Source organism: Argiope bruennichi, chromosome 8 (genome assembly GCF_947563725.1).
Source record: "Argiope bruennichi chromosome 8, qqArgBrue1.1, whole genome shotgun sequence".
Taxonomy (NCBI): Eukaryota; Metazoa; Arthropoda; class Arachnida; order Araneae; family Araneidae; genus Argiope; species Argiope bruennichi.
In genome coordinates, this window is record NC_079158.1 from 22,843,445 (window position 1) to 22,866,583 (window position 23,139).

Below are 23,139 nucleotides of genomic sequence, written 5' to 3' on the forward strand. Positions count from 1 at the left end.
AAGATCATACACTAATATGTCCTTCCTTAATTATTGTTCGCCATTGGCAACTGGCTAATAATACACGAGAACCTTTTTTCTTTTCTATATTACGAACTATACAACTTAAGTGCATGGAATTTTGAAATAAAAATCTAAGCACTCATAGTTCATGTGCTTGCCAAGGTCCACAATTTTATGTAGGATAAGAAGATGGATGACATAATTATTAGAGAATTCTATGCGAGAAAATTTCGGACTCGTTATTGGATTAATACTCCCTTATTAGTTATTGTCTTAGTATGTAATCAGCCAAAATTGATTTATCTTTAACCTTAAATTATGCGATTTTTTATATCTTTCAGCCACAACGGTGTGAAACAAAAAATGCATGTAACGGATTGTTGAAAATAATATATTGATTCTCGATCAGAATGTTTTTTTAAATATTGCAGTTGTTTAAATTTGCAATTAAAACTTTTAGAAAGTTACTCCACTAAGTTAAAAGGAATAATAAATAAATTATTTTCATAGTTACTTGTTAAATAATTCCAAGTTTATTCAAAACAGACGAAAAAATAATTCTTGATAATTCTCACTTGACTCTCAAAATGATTTATTTGAACATTTTGTGCTCAGAATTTACTGAATTTGAAGAATTGAAAAATATTTTAGAGAATTTTAATTTTTACATTGCACCTGACATCACATCATTTGAGTCATTACAGTAACGAAATTCTCCATAAATTTATTTAAATTTACTGCGGGGTCTTCATGTATTGAAATCTCGGAATTTCGGTGCAAAATACACTCAGTTATTGCTTATAAATTATTGCATTTCTAAAATTCAACTTCTTTCTTCCAGAATCAAATTGATTTCCTTTTTCTTGACATGATACAGACAAATATTAACAGGAGGTCATAACGCTGGAGACTTTTGATAAGTGATATGGCAATAATTAGATGCATTTGCGATGTGTTTCATACAATTGCTTCTTAAATATTTAGCTAATGAAATTATTGAAAACTTTGTTGAGCAAGAAATCTTGATCTTGTCACTCTGTATTTCATTGCAGCATAATTATGAATTATTTTCTATCTTTACTTTAGTATTCTAATTAATTTTTCCATTATTTTGTTAGTATCAAATATATATATATATATATATATATATATATATATATATATATACACACATCCCAGAATTTATCAGCAATTTAGAATTCGTTCTAAATTTTATTTATATTATTTTGTTCTGTCTCACTTTTTTTAATATTTTTTTACTGTCATTTTAAAATAAATAAGATGTGGTTTTCTTTTTTCTAATACAAAAAAAAAAAAATCATATTTCAAAATTAAACACGTTATCTAGAAAAAATCTTCTTTCATTATTCAAAATTATTTTGATTAATATTTACGTTAAAAATATTTTTTTTATATCGAAGATAATGTTATCATTCTTAATAGTTTAAAAATATTTAATCTACACTTTTAAATTTACATAAAAATTTTGCTTTATTTTGCTTGTTTAAAATAAAAAAAAATCATACGAAGCTTTTCCAAATGTGGTTTTTAAATAAAATGGAATGTGATTTCTTTCGCAAAACAGACAAACTATGTTAGAAAACGAGCCACGCCATCTAAAATTTTTCATAGTTCATACTATGTACCTATACTCCATCCAGCTGGCACTAAAATAAATTATTATTTGTTTTGTTGTCAGTTGTGCAGAAATGGAGAAAGAAACATGCCAAAAGTCTTCCAAATTTCTCATGTTATGAACTGAATAATATTAAATTTGTTCTTCCATATAAGAAACTGATAGTCGTAACATTTTATAGCCTGAAATCTTCTGAAAGAAATTTTTGACTTTTTAACGCATAAAGTTTGTGATCTCAAAATTATTTAATTTCAAGTACCGTATCTGAAAGTTGTAAATATTTATATTCCTTATTTATCAGTTCATTAAGAATTTCCAAATTTTAATAATTCAAATGCTAATTCTGAACTGAACTGCAATTGAAAATTAAATAATTTTCCTCAACTTTTTATTCTCTAATTTTTTTAGTATACATGTATGCATATTTTCTATTTATCAGTTCCCTCAATCTTTTTTTCTGAATTCGAAATTACATTCTAGAAATTTAATTCTTGAACTGTAATAAAAATTAATAAATACAATAAAAACAATGAAAGGTACTTAAAATCACATTATAAAATTCAAATAATATATCTGCCACAAACAAAAAAAAACCCCTAATATTAATTACATTTTATTTTAAAAAAGAAGTGTAATTAAAATGGCATCGTTACGATGGCAAAGTTATGATGTTAGTATTAAAAATTGTTTTTTTAATCTCAGGAAACATATCGATATAAGAAAGATTTTAATTATCCTGTTCTTTAAGGAATTTTTTTATTTGGTTATTTGCAATTAATTTTTAAAATAATAATATTTTTATAAAAATTGATTGTATTTTAAAATCTATTATTAAATATGAAAAAACGGAGTATTCTTATAAAAAAAATTCATAAATATAATTGTAATATTATGCTAGTTTTGTATGCCTTTTCTTAATGAAAAAAATATTACACTGTTATGATTATAGTAATAAAGAAGTAACAGCCTTATTTCTAACTGTCCTCGGAATATATAATCTAAATTTAATAAACTTACGTGATCAACCTAAATAGTTTGATTATTTGATTTTTCAATCTCATTAAAAATGTCCGTTGCTTTCTGAATATAAATAAAATGCGTCGTTACATTAATAACAAACACATAAGTATATTGTATGTGGCTATTTCCAAAGGTTTCATTTGAATTATTTATTTGAGCGAAATTTTAGAAGAAACTTTTGAAAAGAAAATTCTGTGATATTCTTTAAAATAAAAAAGAAGTTTAAATTAACTTTTACTGCATTTCATCTCTCTAATGAAGATCTTGCTGTAAAATTATATGTTATAGCGATAATGATGAGAAATAACGTTTTGTCATATCGCGCGCTTTAACTTATTTCACGACTACTAATGATTTTTTAAGTGTTTGCTATTGTCTAAGTACATGTCATCGAAGAAAATTAAGGTCATGGCAGTGACTTATATTTCGTTTTATTGTGTTTACCAACTATTCGCAGAGCCAAATGATCATTTGCGTATATTTAGTTGATGAGTTATCATCTGCATAAATGATTCATTTGATATCATTAACCGTTTTTTCAAACCTGATGGGTCGTTCCGATGGATAGTTTCCCTAATTCTTGCTAATCATTTTCAGAAAATATTTTTTTTTCCGGAGAAATATTAATTGGACCTGATAGTGCTCGCAATTAATTTTCTTGTGATTTTTAATTTAAGTGAAGTACAACACAATGTATCATTTCATGTTCATGAAAAGATGCATTGCAATGTGTTTCATGTCCACGCGCCACTTTAATTTTGTAATCCAATGTGCATATTGCTGAAGAGAAAAGGACGCGACGTCAAGACACATTGTAAGATAACGATCCATTAAATGAAATATTTAATTACGTTTGTCACGAAATATTAACGCCATGTGATTTAATGTGCATCATAGTCAATTATCGCTTTTGCATAATTAAACATTCCACAACTGTTATGCTAATTTCCCGTTAGTTATGTTTTGTAAATAATTAATCATATAGCATATATCCCCCCCCCCATAATGATCATGAAACGTCATAGTCACATGACAAACATAATTAAACTTGTCATCTAATATTTAATGCTCGTTATTGTTCTCTTTGTTGACAGTACAACATTTTCAGTAAAGAATTCAAAAATTAAGGTTCATCGATCATTAAAAGCATATCATATATCAGTATATATTGATTTCAATGTATCAGGAAAGGGTTTAGTGCCTGATAAAAAAAACGTAAAAGAATCGAAAAATCGGAAAATAATAAAATACAATACAATTTAAAGAGGTAAAAGAGAGGTTTTTAACTCATTTTCGTTCAGTGCAGATAAACTTTGTCAAGTGCAATATTATTTTCTTCGATTATGCTTATTTCCCCTCAATAAAGACACAAAGTGTGATCAGATAGTAAAATATATAATTAAGTAGTGAAGTAATAATAACGTTTATACTATTACTTTTATCCTGCACTTTTACATAACATAATCTTGATTTCAGTTTCGACTAAACGATTTTTCAGAAAAGTTTATTCTTGTTTTCATAACATTTCAACATTTATAAATATTCTTATTTAATCTTAATTTTTTTCCTGTAATCGAGAAATAAAAGAAGGCATATTTAGATTTTTTTGGTGGAATAACTCCCCTTTTTATATATATTTCTTTCTTTTATTGTCTTGTAATAATAGACTTAATGAACTTGAAAAAGTAGGACGATAATAATTGTGTTAAGATTATTACATAGTAAATATTTTAGCTAATTATTATTTGTTACCTAACACTACTTAAAATAGACTTAAGAATTACTTATAAAGTAGATTAAAATAATTTGATACTATCTATTTATTTCAGTGTAAAAGAGAATTAACCATAGTGTATTAATTAATTATATAGAAATTAACTGTTACAAAAATAGGAGAAGGAAAGTTTTATAGTTAGAAAAACTGTTTATAATAAAGAAAAAATTGCAGATGTTTTCTAAAAGATCATTAAAAACATTAAGCTTAAATTTTTTTTAAAAAATTTTATTAAAAGTTTGTATTATAATTAAAGCATTATAAAAATCAAAAATTGGATAGAGAATTGACGTTTTGGAATATGGTGTATTCGTGAAGATAAAAACAAAAAAATTAAAGAAATTTCGACAAAACAACTGGCAATTATTTAATTAATCGAATATATTTTAAAAGCCACATTTAATTTTGTAATTCCACATGTAATTATAAAATTTGAAATTTGCTATTAACTTCATTTGTAATTAAAATGAAAATTAAATTTTGTAATTAAATCCCCCCCCCCCTTTGTGTTGTGTTCTAAAGAAGTAAAGAAGTACAGTCGTGCTCTAATGAAACAAAAGATTACAATTTTTTAGTATTATGTAAATGCTAACTCCTTTTTAATAACGTTTCTCTTCTTTTGATATTTTATTTAATGAATTTATTTGTCAGCATCCGACCGAAGGAGAAAATTAGGTAATAATTAAAACATTTTTTTACAAAAAAAAAAAAAAAAAAAAAAATGTTAAACATGAATACTTTTTTGTTGATTATTCATGTATTCTTCTTTTATTTTAAAAAGTAATTGCAATAAATTTTTTAATTCGCCCTCTATTGTATCTCATATTGTTGTGCAATTTTACTACGTCCATATTTTTCATAAAATATTTGTTAGTTTTTTTATATTTAACATTGAAACTAAATGAATTATGTTTAACTTCCTTTAAAAGTGCATATTTAAATTAAGAATGTCATCTACGTTCTGAAAAATAAAACAGTTTCATTTTTTTAAAATAAATATATATTAAATTAAGCTTTTATTTCGCCCCCAACTGAAAAATTCGCAAACAGTGGAATTTATATTCGGAATTCCTCCCCAATACTACGCAACGCGAAAGTGTCATCGGCGGCGTTCGGCCACTCACCCCTCAATGCTATACTTTGCTAGCACAGAGCACCTGTAAGACCCACGTGATCACTGCTACCGCAAGGAGAGAGCAATTCCGTGATGTAGCTGCCACTGCGCAGTCGCCGTAGCCCTCTCTCGTCGACTGATTTCGTTCCTGTGTTGTTTTTACCGTTTAATAATTTATTCGATCTTCTAAAAACCATACCCAAATTTATCATGGTGTATTGGATTAAAATAATGTAATAGTCCGATCGATAACGCCACAACAGGAAATGCAGGACTGTCCTAGCCCGGATGTGTTCGTCTGTTTTTATTTTTTTTTCTCTCTCCGTGGCTCGACGATTTGACTGGCTGTGCATTTGTGTTCCATCCGACGATGGGTCGCAACTCGGATTCTGTGCTGTGATATGATGTTTTCGTGGTGTGCTGGGCCTTCTCTAGGTGAGTACGCTAGACCCACAAGGGGTGTCTATAGCTCATCGCCCCTGGCAATCAGCTGACATTGCCAATGTGTTGATTAAATTTATGAATACCCATTGGTGTAGGGGTATATCGTCTGCGTACATGTATATCTCGCGCCAATGGCACGTCCCCATGCGTGACGTAGACATTTCTCAGGTCAATCTCTGCGCCTAGGATGATACCCATTCTGCAAAAACTTTCAGAAAACTGTTTTCACATTGTATTTGTGTGGGGGAGATGGCCCAATCATTACGTTACTGTTCCTATTAAAATAAAAATGGGATGATTTTCTGTAGGGCTCTTGGAATTTTGGTAATGACACAGCTAGTTGTTATAGGAAGATCTAATGTTTATATTGATAATTCGCGATTTACTTCAACCCTTTTGTATCAAAAAAGTTCTCATCGGTCGTCAGTCGATTTTTTTTAAAATTCTTCTGTAAACACAAAAAAAATCTGAAAGGTTTTTGATATGAAAAAGCAATTTCTCCGGCATAAGATGTTAAAATTTTATTTATTGAACACTTTTTCCATTATAATAATTTAGTTAAAAATCCTTGATCAATTTTTTTTTTTTTTTTTGCTTTTTGTTTCCTTAAAGCGATGAATGGAAAAATTTGTGAGCTATTCGTATAGAATATATATTTAATTAACGCTATAATGGCAACAACATTATAAAACATTTCTGATATTTTGAATCTGGCATTGTTTACAATGTAATTTGTAAACAGATACAATGTGTATATTCAATGTTTATTTTTTCCCAAGTTATTTATTTTTTTTTTTTTCATATGCTTATTCAAATTACATTATGCTTTAGAATTTTTCAAGATAATTTGCTTGTTTATTTTATTTTATAATGGTCATGTTTGAAATGGTTAATGATTAAAAATATCTTGTGATAATATTTTTAATCATTAACATGAATTTCATAATTTTATTTAATATTAAAGGCACGAAAGTTTTTCCAAACTTATTATTGAACATGTCATTGCATAAGTTGTATCTTCTGAGAAATTATGGTAAAGGTTACAGTTATTTAAATTCTATACATTTCATTAATTATTTTATTTATGTTACTAATTATAATGTAATCATGTTTAAATCAGCCTGTGTGGGTGTATCCTGATTAAATTATATATTCTAGGCCCAGCCAATGAAGTTATATTTTTGTTTTGCTGCCTGAGATGAATATTTCCCCTAATGTCAATTTGGAAAGGTTTGAAGAGGCTGATCATAAGTTGCAATTTCAACTGTAAGTTGTTGAAATTTTTAATGATTGTTATATGAATTTCTGTTTGTGATATAGTAAAATGTATTTAATAACATTAAAACTATGCTTACTAATTTTGGTCAGAGTAATTGATTATATATTTCTTAAATTATGTAAAAAAGTTCTTTCAACTAATCTGCATCCAAAATTTGTTGCTCAATTATTATAATTTTCTAAAAATATATTTTTTATTGTATTCATATATAGTAATTATTGCATTTAAAAATGTAGTCTTATAAATTTTTGTTAATGCATTAAACTAGGTAAAAATAAGTACCTCAGTTGAATTTTTTAATAGAAATAACCATAATTTAACAATGTTTTGAATCTATAAAGAATTTAATATTTTTTTATTTGAAAATTTTTAAAATTTTTATTTTGTATCAAATTATAAATAAATTTTTGAATAGTTATGAATAATCTACATAAATAAGTTTTATAATATGAATCATTTTTAATTTATTTCTGAATGAGGTCAGATTTATGTTAAGTATTGTTTAATTGATTGAAAAGGTAAAAGTTATTATTAAAATAGAGCTTTTATAGAATTATCAGTATAATTTGTTTTTAAATCTATTACTTTTTGCAACTAATGAATGGTCAATTGAACAATACTAATATGTCATGTATGTAATGAATTTGTTGTTTGATATCACAGAAACTAAAATAATTTTTATTTTTAAATCGATTCTGTCATTTCTACAAGAAAATAAACGCTGCTGGTGTAAAATTTTAGAGCTAAATTAAGGGTAACTTTTAATTATTCACTGAATTGTTTATTGAGCATTATATATATTTATTTTCAAATATATATTTATAATTAAAAATATCCATATTTTGTTTGTAAAATGTTTTACCTTCCACATTATATGGCTTTTCATACAAAAATTGTTTGTGATTACTACTGACAGAATTACTGAATTTACCTTTTTTGGTTTTTTGGTCCCATTTTTTTGTGAATTAAAATGTAGTTGTTTAACATGTAAATTAGAATCAAGATTTTAAATAGAATTAAATATCTATAGTGATCATATGCTTAATGTGATACATGTATCGTATTTTTATTTTAAATGTAATATTATCAAAATTTAAAATATTAGCATGTTTTTTTTTTCTTTTCCCCTTTCCATTCTGTAAAAAAAAAAGCTTTTTTATAATTTAAATAGCACTTTTTTATTTTTAAAATATCTTTGCGTAACAAAATTTTCATGTTTATTTTCAAATTGTGTGGTGCACAATAATTCATATTTAATGCTTATAAAGATATTAATTTATAGTTTTAAATATTAATGATTGCAAATTTCTAAAGGTTTGATTAATCAATTAACAATATACAGATTAAACGTTTTTGTGAAAACACAAATTTTAGTACGTTCGAAAACAAATTTTTATCATTCTTCAGATCTCTTAATTTTCTTTTATGCTGTAATTCTGCAATATTTTTTTCTGTCTCAAATACTTTTTGTTCAAACTTATTTATTTTAATGTACGATTGGTCATGCTTATTTTATTTCTAAGTGTTTATGTTTGGCACAAATCTTTATTTTATAAAATTCAAATTTTCTTCTTAACACCAATGCTTGAATATTAAATTTTATTTATTTGCCATTAAATTTATTTATACCTGTATAAATTCAGTATTTTAAGCATACTTATTTGCTTGTAAGATAAGTATTTACATTATTTATGTTAATAATTGATAAATACCTATATTTTTCTCAACACATTGTCAAGAAATCTGTAAACCCTAAATTAAGTGCAGTGTGATAGCAGTATTTAGTTCATAAATTAAACCTGTATTAATGTCGTTTTTGTTGTAGCAATAAGTGCCTTAATGAGAAACGTCGTAGGGAGTCAACACAAGACTACCTAGAAGAACTAGCAGGTTATATCTCTGCTAGTGCCTCTGACATGTGTTCCCTCTCTGCCAACCCTGACAAGTGTGCCATACTTCAGGAAACAGTCAACCAAATCCGTCAAATTAAATTAGGTGCATTGCCCATTTTATATATAACTATTGATTTAAGTTTCTTAATTTGTGTTTTTTTTTTCACAAATTTGTGGGGTTTTTTTTTCAACCTTTATTCAATTGTCAAAAGAGAGAAAATCATATGAGAATTTGAAGAGAATAAAGAGAAGAGGTTAGGATAGAAGAATTTCAATTTTGGGAGATTTCCTTGGAATTTCAATTGCAATAATGTATAGTAATAATGAAAATCTGATTTGTATGAAAAAATAATTTTTCTATGAAATGGGTTGAAATTCAACTAATCAGTTTTTCTGTCCATCTTAGGTTTAATAACATGAAGTTCTTTGTAGAACTGATATTTTAACATTCTTTTTTAATATACTCATCAGAAAGTTTTAATATGATATTTGAAAGGAAGCATAAAAAAATAATTGGCTTTCTTATTTAGTTTAATATCATTGGTAAAAAATTGATTTTAGAATCAAATATGCAGTCTGTACACTTGAATTCGATTTTGAAGATATTCTTGCATTTTTCTTTAACATCTTTTTGTTATTGAAGAAATATATATATTTTTAAATTTAATAATTTATTTATTCAGGTTTAGCTTGAAAAATAATTACAATTTTTAAATTGATCTATTGAAAATTGAGTATTCATGTTGCATCTGTTAATAGTTTTAATTAGTAATTTAATTAAAATTTTAAACCTTTTTTAAACTTGAATGAAATAGTGACTGAAAATTCCATAGATAATTTTAGAACTCAATATTTGTTCAAATGATGCTTGTAAAATAAATTCTCCAGCAGGTAAGTTTTCGTTTATCAATAATGTATGTTTAAATTTAATTTTGCTTCATTTTTGTATTATTTTTTAGCTGAAGATTGTAATTCAGGTGATGATCTTCAAAAGAGTGAGGTATCATCCAGTAATCCAACTTATCTTGGCAACGATCTCATTGCTCCATTTTTACTTCATGTAAGTGTGACTGTAAACTTCATTAGTACTTTTATTAATATGTTATCATTTATGTAAATTTTTTGCTTGAAAATTTTTCTTATCTAATTTATAGGCATTAGATGGCTTCTTGTTTGTGGTAAATACTGACGGCAAGATAGAATTTGTGTCACATAATGTAGAAAGTTTTCTAAAATATAATCACGTAAGTGTACTTTCTTTTGAATGTTTTATTTTTGAGGATGTAATATTCACCAATCTCCTTTCTATTTTAAAAATGCCAAAAGTTATCTCTGTGTTTCTAAATTTTAAGTATTAATTGAATTTTTTTCATTAATTATATGTACTTTTTAAGAATGGTTTAAAGTTTTTTTTATGCACTTCAACATGATTTGCCAAAAAGTATAATACAAACTTATGGCTCTTTCTATGTTGATGTATATATTGAAAAAAAGTAGTTTGGGTGTAGTGTATTAAAAAAAGTATCTGGACACTTTTATTGCTTGTATTCTGTAAAAGTTGATTTCAAGGTAAAAATTTAGAACATCCTCTTTAAGTATATGTAAATATTCCAGACATAAAATATCAGACAAATTTGTTCAAAATAATCAAAAATATATGAGAAAAAAGATTCAAGAACTGTTTTCATATATGCAAAGGTAGCAAATAAACAAATTCTGTCAATAGTTTCCTTTATTCAGTTATTCATTTCATTCTTTAATACAATAATTTTGCTCTTTTTTAATGCATCAATATTAGCAATGAAATAGCACTAAATAAGAATTCAAAATAATGCTTTTATATTTGTACTTAATTTCTAATAAATAATATTTTATTATCAATAACTAATAATAACTAAATAAACTATTAACTAACTAATAATAAAACATTTAATAGGCATGTTATTTCAAGCAATTGACAATTTTAGACAGGTTTGGCAATTTATAGCTTAAACTTAAAAATAGCTTAAAATTAAAAGTTTTGGGAGTAGTTGAAAAATAAAAGTGTGCTGTGTACTGAAACATTCCTGAATAATCAAAATTCAAAAAGACTTTATATTGCATCAAGTTTCCATCAACTGATACTTTAAATAATTTTAAAACTTTTTTTATATTCTTAATATATTTTTATTAGAGTGTTAAATAAAGAAAATAATTACTGAAATGTTTATAAGCTTTTGTTTCATTAAAAAGAATTGATATTTTGTGAATATCTATTCACATTTGGTTGTCAAAGCATAAACACTTGCTTTTTGAATTTTTTTCAGTAAAATTTATTTATTCATATGTTTCATGCCTTATAAAATTTGTAATTAATGCAAAATTTTGCTTCTTTGCTTTTTCTCATTAAATATCTCGCAAGTCATTTCTTCATCCATAATTATTTTCTGTTGAAACTTTGTTTTAAATATATTGAGTTGAAATTTATTAATATATATTAACCTCCCCCCCCCCCCATCTTAGCATTTATTTTAAAAAGAAAACACGTTTATTTTAATCTAAATAATTATTGAAAGGCATGTTTTGTTTTCTTGTTGAGTGCAGCAATTTTTTATTCCTTTCAGAGAAACCTTTTAGAAAAATGAGATGTTTTGCCAAAAATTATGCTGTTTTGAAAGTTTAAGTTATTGTTGCATTTCTTAAAAACTATTTGTTGATAATGGCTAAAATTTGGGATATGATGATTTAGATTTTGCTCTTTTGATTGGCATAAAATTTGAGTTTGTATTAGAAGATTTTTGGTTTGTAAATTTAAAATATTTTTTAAATTTACAATTAAATTAAAAATATTTTTTAATTTACTTTCACATTTTTTAACAATGAAATACTTTAGTCTTGCTTATGGAGTATTTTGTTAATTAAGATTTATTGTCTAGTTTTCTTTTATCTTGAAACATACTGAATAAAATTGAAGATCTCATTTAGCAATAGGAATTTAAAGTTTCAATTATTTATAAATCTTCAACCATTTACTCAAAATTATAAAATGTTATATGTATTTGAGCTATTTAAATGTTGAGAATTTTAGTATGTATTCTAAATTATGGGTTGCTGTATGAAAAAAAATAAAAAATAATAAGTTTATGCAAATCTAATTATGGATGCAACCCCTCACGTAAAGAAATATTTCATGTACTTAACAAAACTCAATCACTGTAAAAATATGTTCTCTCTATTTATAATTAATTTGAGTATAAGAACTGTGTCCAGATATTTTTATTTTTTTGACTGACTGTATACCATTTTAAATTCTAAGTGTTAAATATAAATATCAATTAATTTCTAAGATTTTAAATCACTCATCAGATCCAAATAATATTTTTTGTTTAATTCCCATATTAGATGTATTCTTCTCTGATTATTTCATTAATATAAATTTATGCATAAACATCTTTTTAATTAATAATGTCTGTATTTATTAATTGATAAATGACAGTTTCTATCATTTGGAATTATGGGTTTTGTTAATTATAATTTATAAGTCGCAAAAAAAGATAGGTTTCAGAAATAATCATTTATTGTTTGGCTTTTCGGAGGAAAAAAAATGAAGTAAACTACCATAAAGTTTATTTGTTGCAGATTTCAACCATGTGTTGTGCAGTTAGTTTTATTTCTGCTTCCAAGAATCAAAACTAAAGATTCCTACTAAAATGTAGGGATAATAACTTCATATTCTAAAGGAAAAGATGTCATTGGTATTATAAGAAAATATTTTATTTTTATTAAATGCCAGAAGTCATAGCTAATTATTATTTTATTTTTTATAGAAACTATAATAAATTTTACAATGTTTCTGTTGTTATCTACAAATTTTCCATTTTTCTTTTAGGAAAATTTAATTGATAAAAGTATATACAATATTATCCACGTCGGAGATCACGCTAGATTTAGCAGCAATTTGCTACCTATGTCTATAGGTAAGATTTATCTTCATATAACATCTTTTTTTTTAATTTTATTTCTAAGAAATTAATTTATTTTAAAATTTTAAAAAATGCTTTCTTAAAAAAGTCCTCTGTCTGTAGGTACAATTACAGAGAATACTTAATTTTAAAGTATAGCTTTCTTAAATCTATTTTAAATTAAAACTTGTTTAAGATTTCACAGCAGTTATGTTCTTTTGAAAGTAGGGATTTTCTGCAAAAATGTAGCTATCTTTGCAACATTTCTTTCTGATCTTTTTATATATTTCTATTTAATTTGATTTTTTACATGCTTGTAATGATGCAGTTTTGTTATTTCTGCTCACTTCCTAATATGCTAGAATATTTTAATTTATTGTATATCTGTTTTCTATGAAATATTTTTCTTATTGTAATATTTTTAGAACATAATTCAGGTGTCGTCATCGTCATCTGACCATGGTTCAAAATTATGAGGTTAATATAACTAAACTAGAACTTAATTATTGATAAACTTTAATTTAGATTGATTGTACGCAAATCATTCATCAATAGTCATCACCTGGTAGTGAATTTGATTTCAAAATTTGTTGCATTTATGACATTGGATGATAAATTCACATTAAAAATAATTAAAATAAAAATGATTTATATTTATAATAATACCATTAAAAAATTTTTACTGTAGGTAATGTGTTTGGCTGGTCCGAACCTCGTGAAACAGTCAGTAAAAGTGCCTTCCATTGTCGCTTCCTGATCAAACCTCCTGAGGATCAGGACGAAACTATGGAAGAGAAGCAAACTAGAGTATCTCAATACGAAACCATGCAAGTATCAGCCGTTCTATTACCTCATGCAGAAAAAAATGATACAGAAGACATTCAAACAGAAGGCCAAAATCGCTTGGTATGCGTTGCAAGACGCTTACCACCAAATGAGAAGAGCAACATTCAGGGAACTGAACAATTTGTTACCCGTCTTGATGGAAGGGGAAAGATAATTTCAGTTGACACAAGGTATATTCAGTTGTTTTTTCATTATCATATTATATTCATAATTTATTATTTTTCCATGTAATTCCTAATTCATATCATTTCTCAATTTCAGTTGTATCTCTTCAGCGTACAGTCAGTATTTAAATAAAGATTTAGTGGGGTGCATTATTCAAGAAATGTCTCATCCCGATGACTATCAAAAATTTACTCAACATTTGAAAGACAGTATGTTTCTCTCTAGTACTTTATATTTTATTTCCTAATGTTATACCTTGCAAGTTTAATCTTTTGCATAACTATATTTATTATATACTTATTTATTTTGATATTCGATAGCTATCAATATGTAATATTTATAATTATTAAATGAAATATGCAAAATATCCATGCATTTAAATGTAAAATCTTGAGAGTTGGTATGTTATAAACTTTTCACATCTAATTTTATTTACCATTGTAATATGAATCTATTTGCTATTACTTAAATCTTTTCTGTTGTATTCCATATCTGTTACAATCTCATATATTTTTTTTTTAGCCCATTAATTCTTACTATGAAGAAATTTAGCTTCTTTGTAATAATTAGTTTTAAACTTGTATTAATTTTAATCGTGCATTTTCAAAAATTGAACTTAAACAAATTATTCTGGTGGTAAGATCTGGTGATACTCTATAATCTCTACTTCAATTCATAATTGAAAAATTACTACTGATTATATATTTGTTTATAATTATTTAATTGTTATTCAAATTAATTTGCATTCAAAAATGTAATACTTTTCCTATTTGACTAATTCAAAATGTATATTTTAATCCTTAATGTTTTTTATTTTTAAAGCCCTCCAGCAAGGCAGCAACACCAGTGGCGTTTACAGGTTACGATTAGCTCACGAGAAAATAATTTACGTTCAAACAAAAAGCAAACGCTTGAATTTTAACCCTATGGCCAGTGAACAAGAGATCATAGTGGCTAACCACACTATCCTAAGGTCAGTTTACTTTTTTTTTAACAAGTTTAGAATTATCTTAATGTTAAATATTTAATTTTCGCTCAATGATTTGGAAACAATATTAAGTTTAAAAATGTTTGATATAGCAAATATAGCTGTATTTTTGAAAAGATAAAAAATTTATTTAGTTTTCATGGTATTATGATGCAATATGCTGAAGTAATAATTTTTTTTATGGAAATAAGCAAAATTTCTATGAAAACATTAATTAAATTTGATATAGTATTAAAAATTTTGAGCATCAGAAGTAAATTTTTAAGAATGATTAAAAGGAATATTTCAAGATAAAGTATTTCAATTGGTAACTTTAATAAAATTTAGATTTTTATTGAATATATTTCACATATAAAAATATTTACTCAACTGTATTACTTTTCTCAAATTGTTATCTTTTCTTTTAATTACTATTGAACATTAACATCAAAACCTTTTCTTTTTGATCATTAGATATTTACCTTATAATTTTGATTTCCTTGTAGGGATAGTGACCATTGCTTAGAAAACAATGTGGTAGTCTCCCAGCGAAGTAACCCTTCTCCCGCTAGTGGCTCCATTGTCCCTTCTTTAAGCAACAACATGAATGGGAATTCCTATTCCTTTAGTTCCCTCAGTCCCCAAGATTTTAATCTCAATGACATTGGGCTCGATTTTTTACCCTCTTCCAGTTGGGATATGAGTGGTGGTGAAGGTCAGGACCTGGACACCAGCAGCCTTCCCACAACATTGGGTGCACCATCAACACCTGCAAGTATAAATAGTGTTAACTCTACTGCACAACAACCACAAAGGACACAACACCCATCGGGTAGTGCTTTCAGTCCAGAACTATTGTCTGGTAGGGGCTCTCCCTCCACACAGTCACCTGCTCAAGTGAGTGCGACTGGCAGTCCTGCTCCTGGTCGAGTGACACCATTTTCCAACAGCTTCCCTTTCAGTCCTGTATCATCACAGACAGTCAGTCGGACATCCTCACCTGCTCCCAACCTTATAAAACGGGAAGAGCCTCCTACTCAAGGTAATGATACAAACCTCAGTCCTATGGGAGGTTTGCTGGGCGAAGGTCAGAACTCTTCTACAAATGCTACCCAGAAACTCCGCAACCTCCTCACCCATGGTATTGAGGAGGCTGATTCATCTGTTCCTAAAACATCATCCTCTGAAAAGATGGAAGACATAACTGGCAATGCTGAAAATGGCTTCGTGAACCACAATACCAGTGGCGAGTCTGTGTCTTCGCACAATGAGAATATCATTCTCCGAGAACTTCTTAATCAAGAGGATGATGATATGAATGATGATGGTTCTAAGAATCTGTCATGTGATTCAAACTGCAATGTATCCATAGCATCTGATTTATGCTCATATGATGCTCTACAAAAAAGGACTATAAACAACAACAATAACATGTTAAGGAAAGTAAGTGAAAAATTGAAATTTTACTTGAAAAAAATGCTTTTTTTGTTGTTGTTGTTGCTTTGACAATTGACAACTTTAAAAAAAATCTCGTCTTATTTGTTACAATTCTTTTAGAGTGACTTGTTTAATGTAACATTACAACATTACATACAGTTTTTTCCAGCTTTATATCTGAATTTAGAACATAATCAAATATTAAAGAATATTTATTACCAATATCAGATCAGAAACACCATTCTATGTAAAAAAGAAATTTTATTACTCGATATAACCAATTTTTCACATTGTTTTTTTTAATAGTTATTATTAATTCATTTATGAAATATTTGGTATTCGACAATGAAAGAATTTTTTTTATTGTTTATTGAATGATTCATGTTATCTGGCCATTATAATGTTGTAACTTGGATTTGGTTGCTAGTATACTTGTAGACTTGTAGTAAATTATTTGATCCAGTACAGTTAAGTTGAATTTGTTGAATTTTTTCTAGAATTAATAGTACAAATGCAAGATTTTTTTTTGTTACATTTGGGAAATATTTTATTTAATGAAAATGCTGAAACAGCAACTTCTTTAATCTTTTATAAAGCCTTTGATTTATTAGTAAAACTTCAAAAACATTAACATTTAATATGCATTCCAAGAAATTTTTTAAATTATTCTCCTTTTCTCTCTCTCTTTTTTTTAATAATTATTAATATTCTTCAGTTGCTTTGAGCTTCACAACATACATTCTGTAATGTGAAAGTGAATTAATACTAATTTAATTGGAGTTTGTGTAATTTAAGTTTATTAGGAGTCTTTATTTTTTATTAATTTATATACAACATAAATTAAGTAGTAGAAAAAGAAAGGAAAAATAGCCATTTTAAGGTTGTAAAAATAATTTGATACCTTACCTGTTCCTCTTATTTATTTATTTATTTTTTTACCCAATAAGATGACACCTCCTATTCAATTAAGAATCTATAGAATGCTTGAAAAGTTGTAACTTATTTGTAGTTTTTTGAATTAAATTATAATCTCTTAAAATGATTTAAAATCAGCTTATAAGTCTAAGAAGCGATAATTTCATGCCTAGATGACATACAGGAATGACGGGGTTAATTGTTTTGAAAGTATGGAGATATTGCATGTTATTGTTTTTATGCTATATTTAATAGAAATATATAATCAAAAATGAATAATTTTGGATATTTGTAGGAGCATTGAATTTAATATAATTTTTGAGATTTAGGTTGATCTCTTATTTTTCTATTTTTTTATTAGTGAAGAAAAATTAAATTCCATATATTTTAAAAAGATATATTTCATGCTATTTAAAAGATAATATGATTTCAATTATCTTGGGAAAAATAGATTACATACAGTTATAATTTCACAGTACTTAATTAAAAAAAAATAATAAAATAGGTTTTACTTAAAAAGTGAAATCCTTTCTTTAATTAAATGATTTTTCATTAATCCTTATATTCAGAATAAAACATATTTTAAATTTCTTGTACTGTTCTGAGAAATTCGTATATATATCTATATATTCCAGTCTTACCACTGTTAGTTATTTTAAATTTCATTTTGTTAGCTTCTAAACAATGATGAGGAAAAAAGCTTTAAGAAAAATCAAGACCTACTAATTCAACAACTTTTGAAGACAGATGGAAAAGTGGGTGACATTCATTACTTTTTAAATAACATTTTGGGGGATTTTACTTTTTTTATTGGCCCTTTTTTTTTTCTCTCTAATTTACAAATCGGATGAAGATTTGGTTCTTTCTCTATCTGAGCAATTTATTTTTTACCAGTTTTTTAATTTATTTATCAAATACAGAATTTTTCTAAGTATCTTTTATAAAAAAAATTTTCATGAATAAACTTGCCAACTCTTTAAGATTAACTTTTTTTTGTAAGCAAGGAATCAGAAAAAATTTATTTGCAGTGAATATTAACAATGATACAAGAAGATAGCAGGAAAGAGATATTAAATGTTACATATTTTTCTTATTTTATACATGTGTAATTAAAGTTGCCTGAATTTAATGTTCATAAAAATTAATCCTGAATTGATATAAATTCTGTAACAGTTGGCAAGTCTGTTTATGAATATTACCACTTAAGCTCTGAATATTCTTTTTTTAAACTCGGAATATTCTTTTGATACATTATTGACTGTCTTAAAAATTATGCCCATTAAAAATTATTAATTGCCTTAAAAATTATATATTAGTTATGTTATATAATTTTTGGAAGGTGAGAATATACAGTTAATTAACTCAAGATGTAATGTAAGTAATGCCAGAAAAAAAGAATATATATATATATATCTCTTTTCATGAAGACTTCAGGCTAGGTTTATTTTTAATTTTAACTATTTTTTAATCAACTTTTTTTTTGTTTGTTCATAATTGATATTTTTCATTTGGATTTTAAAAGATACCTGTTTCTGAATGATGATTTATTATTCTATTTGATTATTAATTTACATAATTGAGGAATAATGATATAAAGAATAATATTCTTAAAAAGCAAAAAGAAATTTGTTTATTTTTAAATATACATACTTCTGAACTTGAAGTTTTTAGGGAATTTTGCCTAAAGTCTTCCTAACATTTGAAATGAAATCATTATGCAGAATTTCCATCTTAGCCAAACGTTTTTGAATCAAACTTGCACTGAAATTATATGTTTAATCTAAAATTCCTTCTGCGTTCAATTGAAATCTATATATTTAACATATTATATCTGTTTATTGATTTATTATATTACTGACTTTAACATGTCAGTAATGTAATAAATTATTATTTTTCAAAGTGATTCCTCTTTATTTTTATTTTAAAAATTGTTTGAATGTTATAATTGATAATGTTATATCCTCACTTATCAATTTTTGAGTTAGCATTTATTTATTCTCTTCTTATTCAAAGTAGAAAATGTATAAATGAGATTCTTAAATTCATTGGTAAAAAGGTTTTGTAGGATTGCATTCTTTGTTAATCAGGCTGAAATGTTAAGCATTTTATTTTGACAATCTTCATGTAAGTTGTTTCACTTTCATAACTAGATGCTGTTGGATTTCTTAAAACCTGTTTAATAACTTATTTTATGAATATGGAGATTTATTTTTATGACTGTTACTTTGTCTGTAAGGTTGTTATTTATCAAATCCAGTTGTTATTTATCAAACTTTATAGTCTCCATATCCTGTATCAACATCAAAAGGTGGGAGGAGGGGATGGAATTTAATATCTTTTAAAGTTTTGCTCTACTGTATGTTTTTTAATTTTTTTTAGAATATATTTAAAATATTCTTAAAGGAATTTGACCACAAGAGTTTGTTTCAATATGAATAAATAAATCTGAGTATTCAGTATTAAATCTGTTTCCTGATTTTCCACGAGTGAGTGATAAAGGCAAAGTTAAATTTCATATTTCCAATATTATAATTGCATGGTTATGCTTAAGCTTGGAAGCTTATGATATTGCTCTTATAGCTGAGTTTCAATATTTGCAACTTTTAAATCTGCCTATTATTTTTCTTTCAATGTAAAATTATTTACATAAAAAAACTTTTTTTTTTGCTTATTGTTATTTAACATGTCCAAGTGATTACCTTAGGTTTATGCAATATATCATTAATAATGTTATAATTTACTTTTATTTTCATAGGTCTCATCTGATATGAATAATATATCTCCTGGGCCTCCAAAAGTGGGAGGTCCTTCCAGGCTACCGAATTCAACTTTAGACGCAATGAACTCTGTAGCTAAAAGAAAGTCCCCAGATACTCCTATGGAAGAATCAGTAGCTAAGCGACCTGCTCAGCAGAATCAGCAGCATGTGAGTATCGATTTTTTAAATATTCTTTCATAGAAATTTTACTTAACACAACTAAGCATACATTTTTGATGGACTTTTTACCTTTTTTAGGCTATAAAAAATTGGATTAATTTTAAACACAATACTATTTATTAATTTTCAAAATTAAGTTTAAACTTGATGGAATGAAATATTAAATTTCAGTGTCAGCACTAAATTTTGATAAGAAGTCCCTAACCAACTCTGATTGAAATTGCTATTAGCCATAAAAAGTAAGAAAATTGTCATGCTATAAACAAGCAAAAGTAACTGGAAATTCAATTTAATCAAAGTTGTGAAGTTTTCATAACCTAATTTAATTTTTAATGAATTGATGAATGATATGTCATGCTTAGTTGAAATGCTGAAATGCATTATAATATATGACTATAGAGCTTAAGAAGATTCAAGTTTGCTTGGACAAATTTTTGCAGCTTTTGTAATTATTATTGTGATGATTAATTTCTTTGTCAATATCCTTAAAAGAGTTTATAAATATTTGACTGTTCATTTTCATAGTAAATTTGTTTCATCTTATGTTATATGGTTATAAAAAAACCCAAGTGTAATGATTAAAACATTTTGATGCTGTTATCTAAATTATCTGCATAATTTCATGAAGTGCATTTATGTGGTTCATTTAAACACTAGAAATATTAAAAAATCACTGCATAGATTTTTTTTCTTAAATATATAATTGCCTTTCACATTGATATAAATTTCTTATAGTATTTCCATAGGTATACTATTTAGAATGACTAGAGAGTTCACTACTCTCATAGTCATTCCAAAATGTACAGTGCTTGCATTTTTACAAGTAGTGTGCAATTTGAATGTGTGGCGTGCAATTTTTTTCTTTGTTATTTCTGTCTTTTCTAAATCTGTAATTTAATATTATTGTTTCTCCATCTAGGCCCATCTTGCTGGACAGAATCCTATGCTTGCATCAATGCTTGCTCAGACACCAAGAACAGCACCATCTGTTCCTACAAGCATTGCTAATGCCATTGTTTCGCAGCTACCTCAAGAACGTCTGCCAAAAAACCTTGAAAAGAAGTTGGTGCACACGCCATATACTGGGGCACCAGCTAGTGGCACGAATTCTACCACAGCCAGTCAGTACAATTTCTCCCAGGTCCAGATTGGTGCACGTAGTCTGCTTTCTACTTCTCTTCAACAGGAGGTTGTTACTGCAGATTCTCGAGGGCATGTGACACTCGCTCCACAAGCCAATAATAATACTGGTTACAACCAAGTGACTAATTTCATGAATAGGATGTTGTCTCCTGGGGATAACAGCCAGAATATTCAACTTGGTAATTATAGTGATCTGTTATCCAACAGTTCTCAACATCAAGCCTCTGTTCAGAATACTGCTAACTTATTAATTGATGGGCTTGCAGAGGCCAGCAGAGATCCTAACAATGTGGTCAGTGCCAATGATCCCTTGCTGTCTGATATTTTAGATCAAGTAAGTTCATTCATCATTCTTTAAAAAATCCCAGAATTTCTATATAAATATTTTTAATAACTATTCCTCCCAAGCAGTAGACCATAGAGGTTGACGGGAAAGGTTTGGAGTTAATAATGTCAGACAAAAAAAAAAAAAAAAAAAAAAAGAAAGAAAGAAAGAAATCACGAATTGTTTCTGCAGAACTTTAATAATACAAATTACATACACATTTTATAACAACATTTGGATATAGATTTAAGATTTTACCTTAGTATTTAGATCTGACTTTAAAGGAAAATTTTCATAAAGGCTAAATACTCTTGGTATTCTTATTATCAAGTTATTTGTACACTAGCTATTATAATTTATTATTAAGCTAGAAAACTATTCATTGTTATAAAGCTGAATTTGGGTAAAAGTGATAAACTCCATTTAATTCTTCTACTTAGTAAATAATACTTAGGAGTTTAAAGAAATGATTCCCCGCTCCCACCTCTTCAGTGTGATTTGAAGATATTCTATGATTCTCTAAAATTATTGCAACTTTTCACAGATTTTTGTAGATATGGAACATGCTATTTTCTTTGTAATGCTTTTGATTAACAGCAGAAATGTTTGACATTTATTTAATTAAAAATTAATCATTCCTTTCTTTGTAGGTATGGAGTATGGAACAAGATATGAACATGGCTACTGATGACTTTGCCTTTTTCAAATTACTTGAAGAACTACCAGAAACGTCGGCAGCCGCCCCAACTGCTAGTCCACGTCCCCCATCTGCTCATGATGTGCAAGAAAAATTAGCAATCCAATCCATCCAAAAACAGCTTATGAGCTTTGAAGTGCAGCCTGGTCCAGCCAACACTTCTCGAAATTCACCTCGTTTTCAGCAACCGGGTGTCATGACGCAGTCTCCCATCACCTCAAGCTCCTACTCCTTAGTTAATCAGTACCAGTCTGCTCCACCTGCGTACAGTACATCAAATCCTGTACAAAGGACTCGGCCTCCTGGCATACCCACAGTACAAACTAATACCCTAAATATGACATCCCAACAAATGCAGCAGATGGCTCAGATGAATAATCAGCGGCAAGCTTTGCCTCCACAGTATGGAGGACTCAACAACGTTAATGATTTGACACCACCAGTAAGTGTTTGATCTAAAACCTCTATTCTTGTATGTAGTCTTTTATGAACATATTAGAGATAATATATATTTGTTATTAATCTGATAAAAAATTTTCAAATTAGTGTAAATAAATATAGAGAGAAATAAGATGAGACTGTTTGTCCTTTACAGTCATTTCT

General features: G+C 26.9%; 1 protein-coding gene across 6 annotated transcripts in view; it reads left to right on the forward strand.

Moving 5' to 3' along the window:
• LOC129981734 (nuclear receptor coactivator 2-like) overlaps nt 1–23,139 on the forward strand; it is a 378,069-nt gene that overhangs the window by 338,460 nt on the left and 16,470 nt on the right. For 2 of the 6 annotated variants that reach the window (XM_056092696.1, XM_056092700.1), the window contains exons 1-14: nt 5,672–5,982; nt 7,150–7,257; nt 9,096–9,265; nt 10,122–10,222; nt 10,317–10,406; nt 13,031–13,118; nt 13,792–14,119; nt 14,211–14,323; nt 14,937–15,087; nt 15,588–16,524; nt 18,108–18,188; nt 20,189–20,359; nt 21,291–21,848; nt 22,490–22,978. In XM_056092696.1, coding sequence (XP_055948671.1) covers nt 7,190–7,257; nt 9,096–9,265; nt 10,122–10,222; nt 10,317–10,406; nt 13,031–13,118; nt 13,792–14,119; nt 14,211–14,323; nt 14,937–15,087; nt 15,588–16,524; nt 18,108–18,188; nt 20,189–20,359; nt 21,291–21,848; nt 22,490–22,978 — 3,345 coding nt within the window. In that variant the 5' untranslated portion in view covers nt 5,672–5,982; nt 7,150–7,189. Of the gene's footprint in view, nt 1–5,671; nt 5,983–7,149; nt 7,258–9,095; nt 9,266–10,121; nt 10,223–10,316; nt 10,407–12,780; nt 12,897–13,030; nt 13,119–13,791; nt 14,120–14,210; nt 14,324–14,936; nt 15,088–15,587; nt 16,525–18,107; nt 18,189–20,188; nt 20,360–21,290; nt 21,849–22,489; nt 22,979–23,139 lie in introns of those variants that run through there. The other 4 variants (XM_056092698.1, XM_056092699.1, XM_056092701.1 and 1 more) reach the window with 3 other exon arrangements.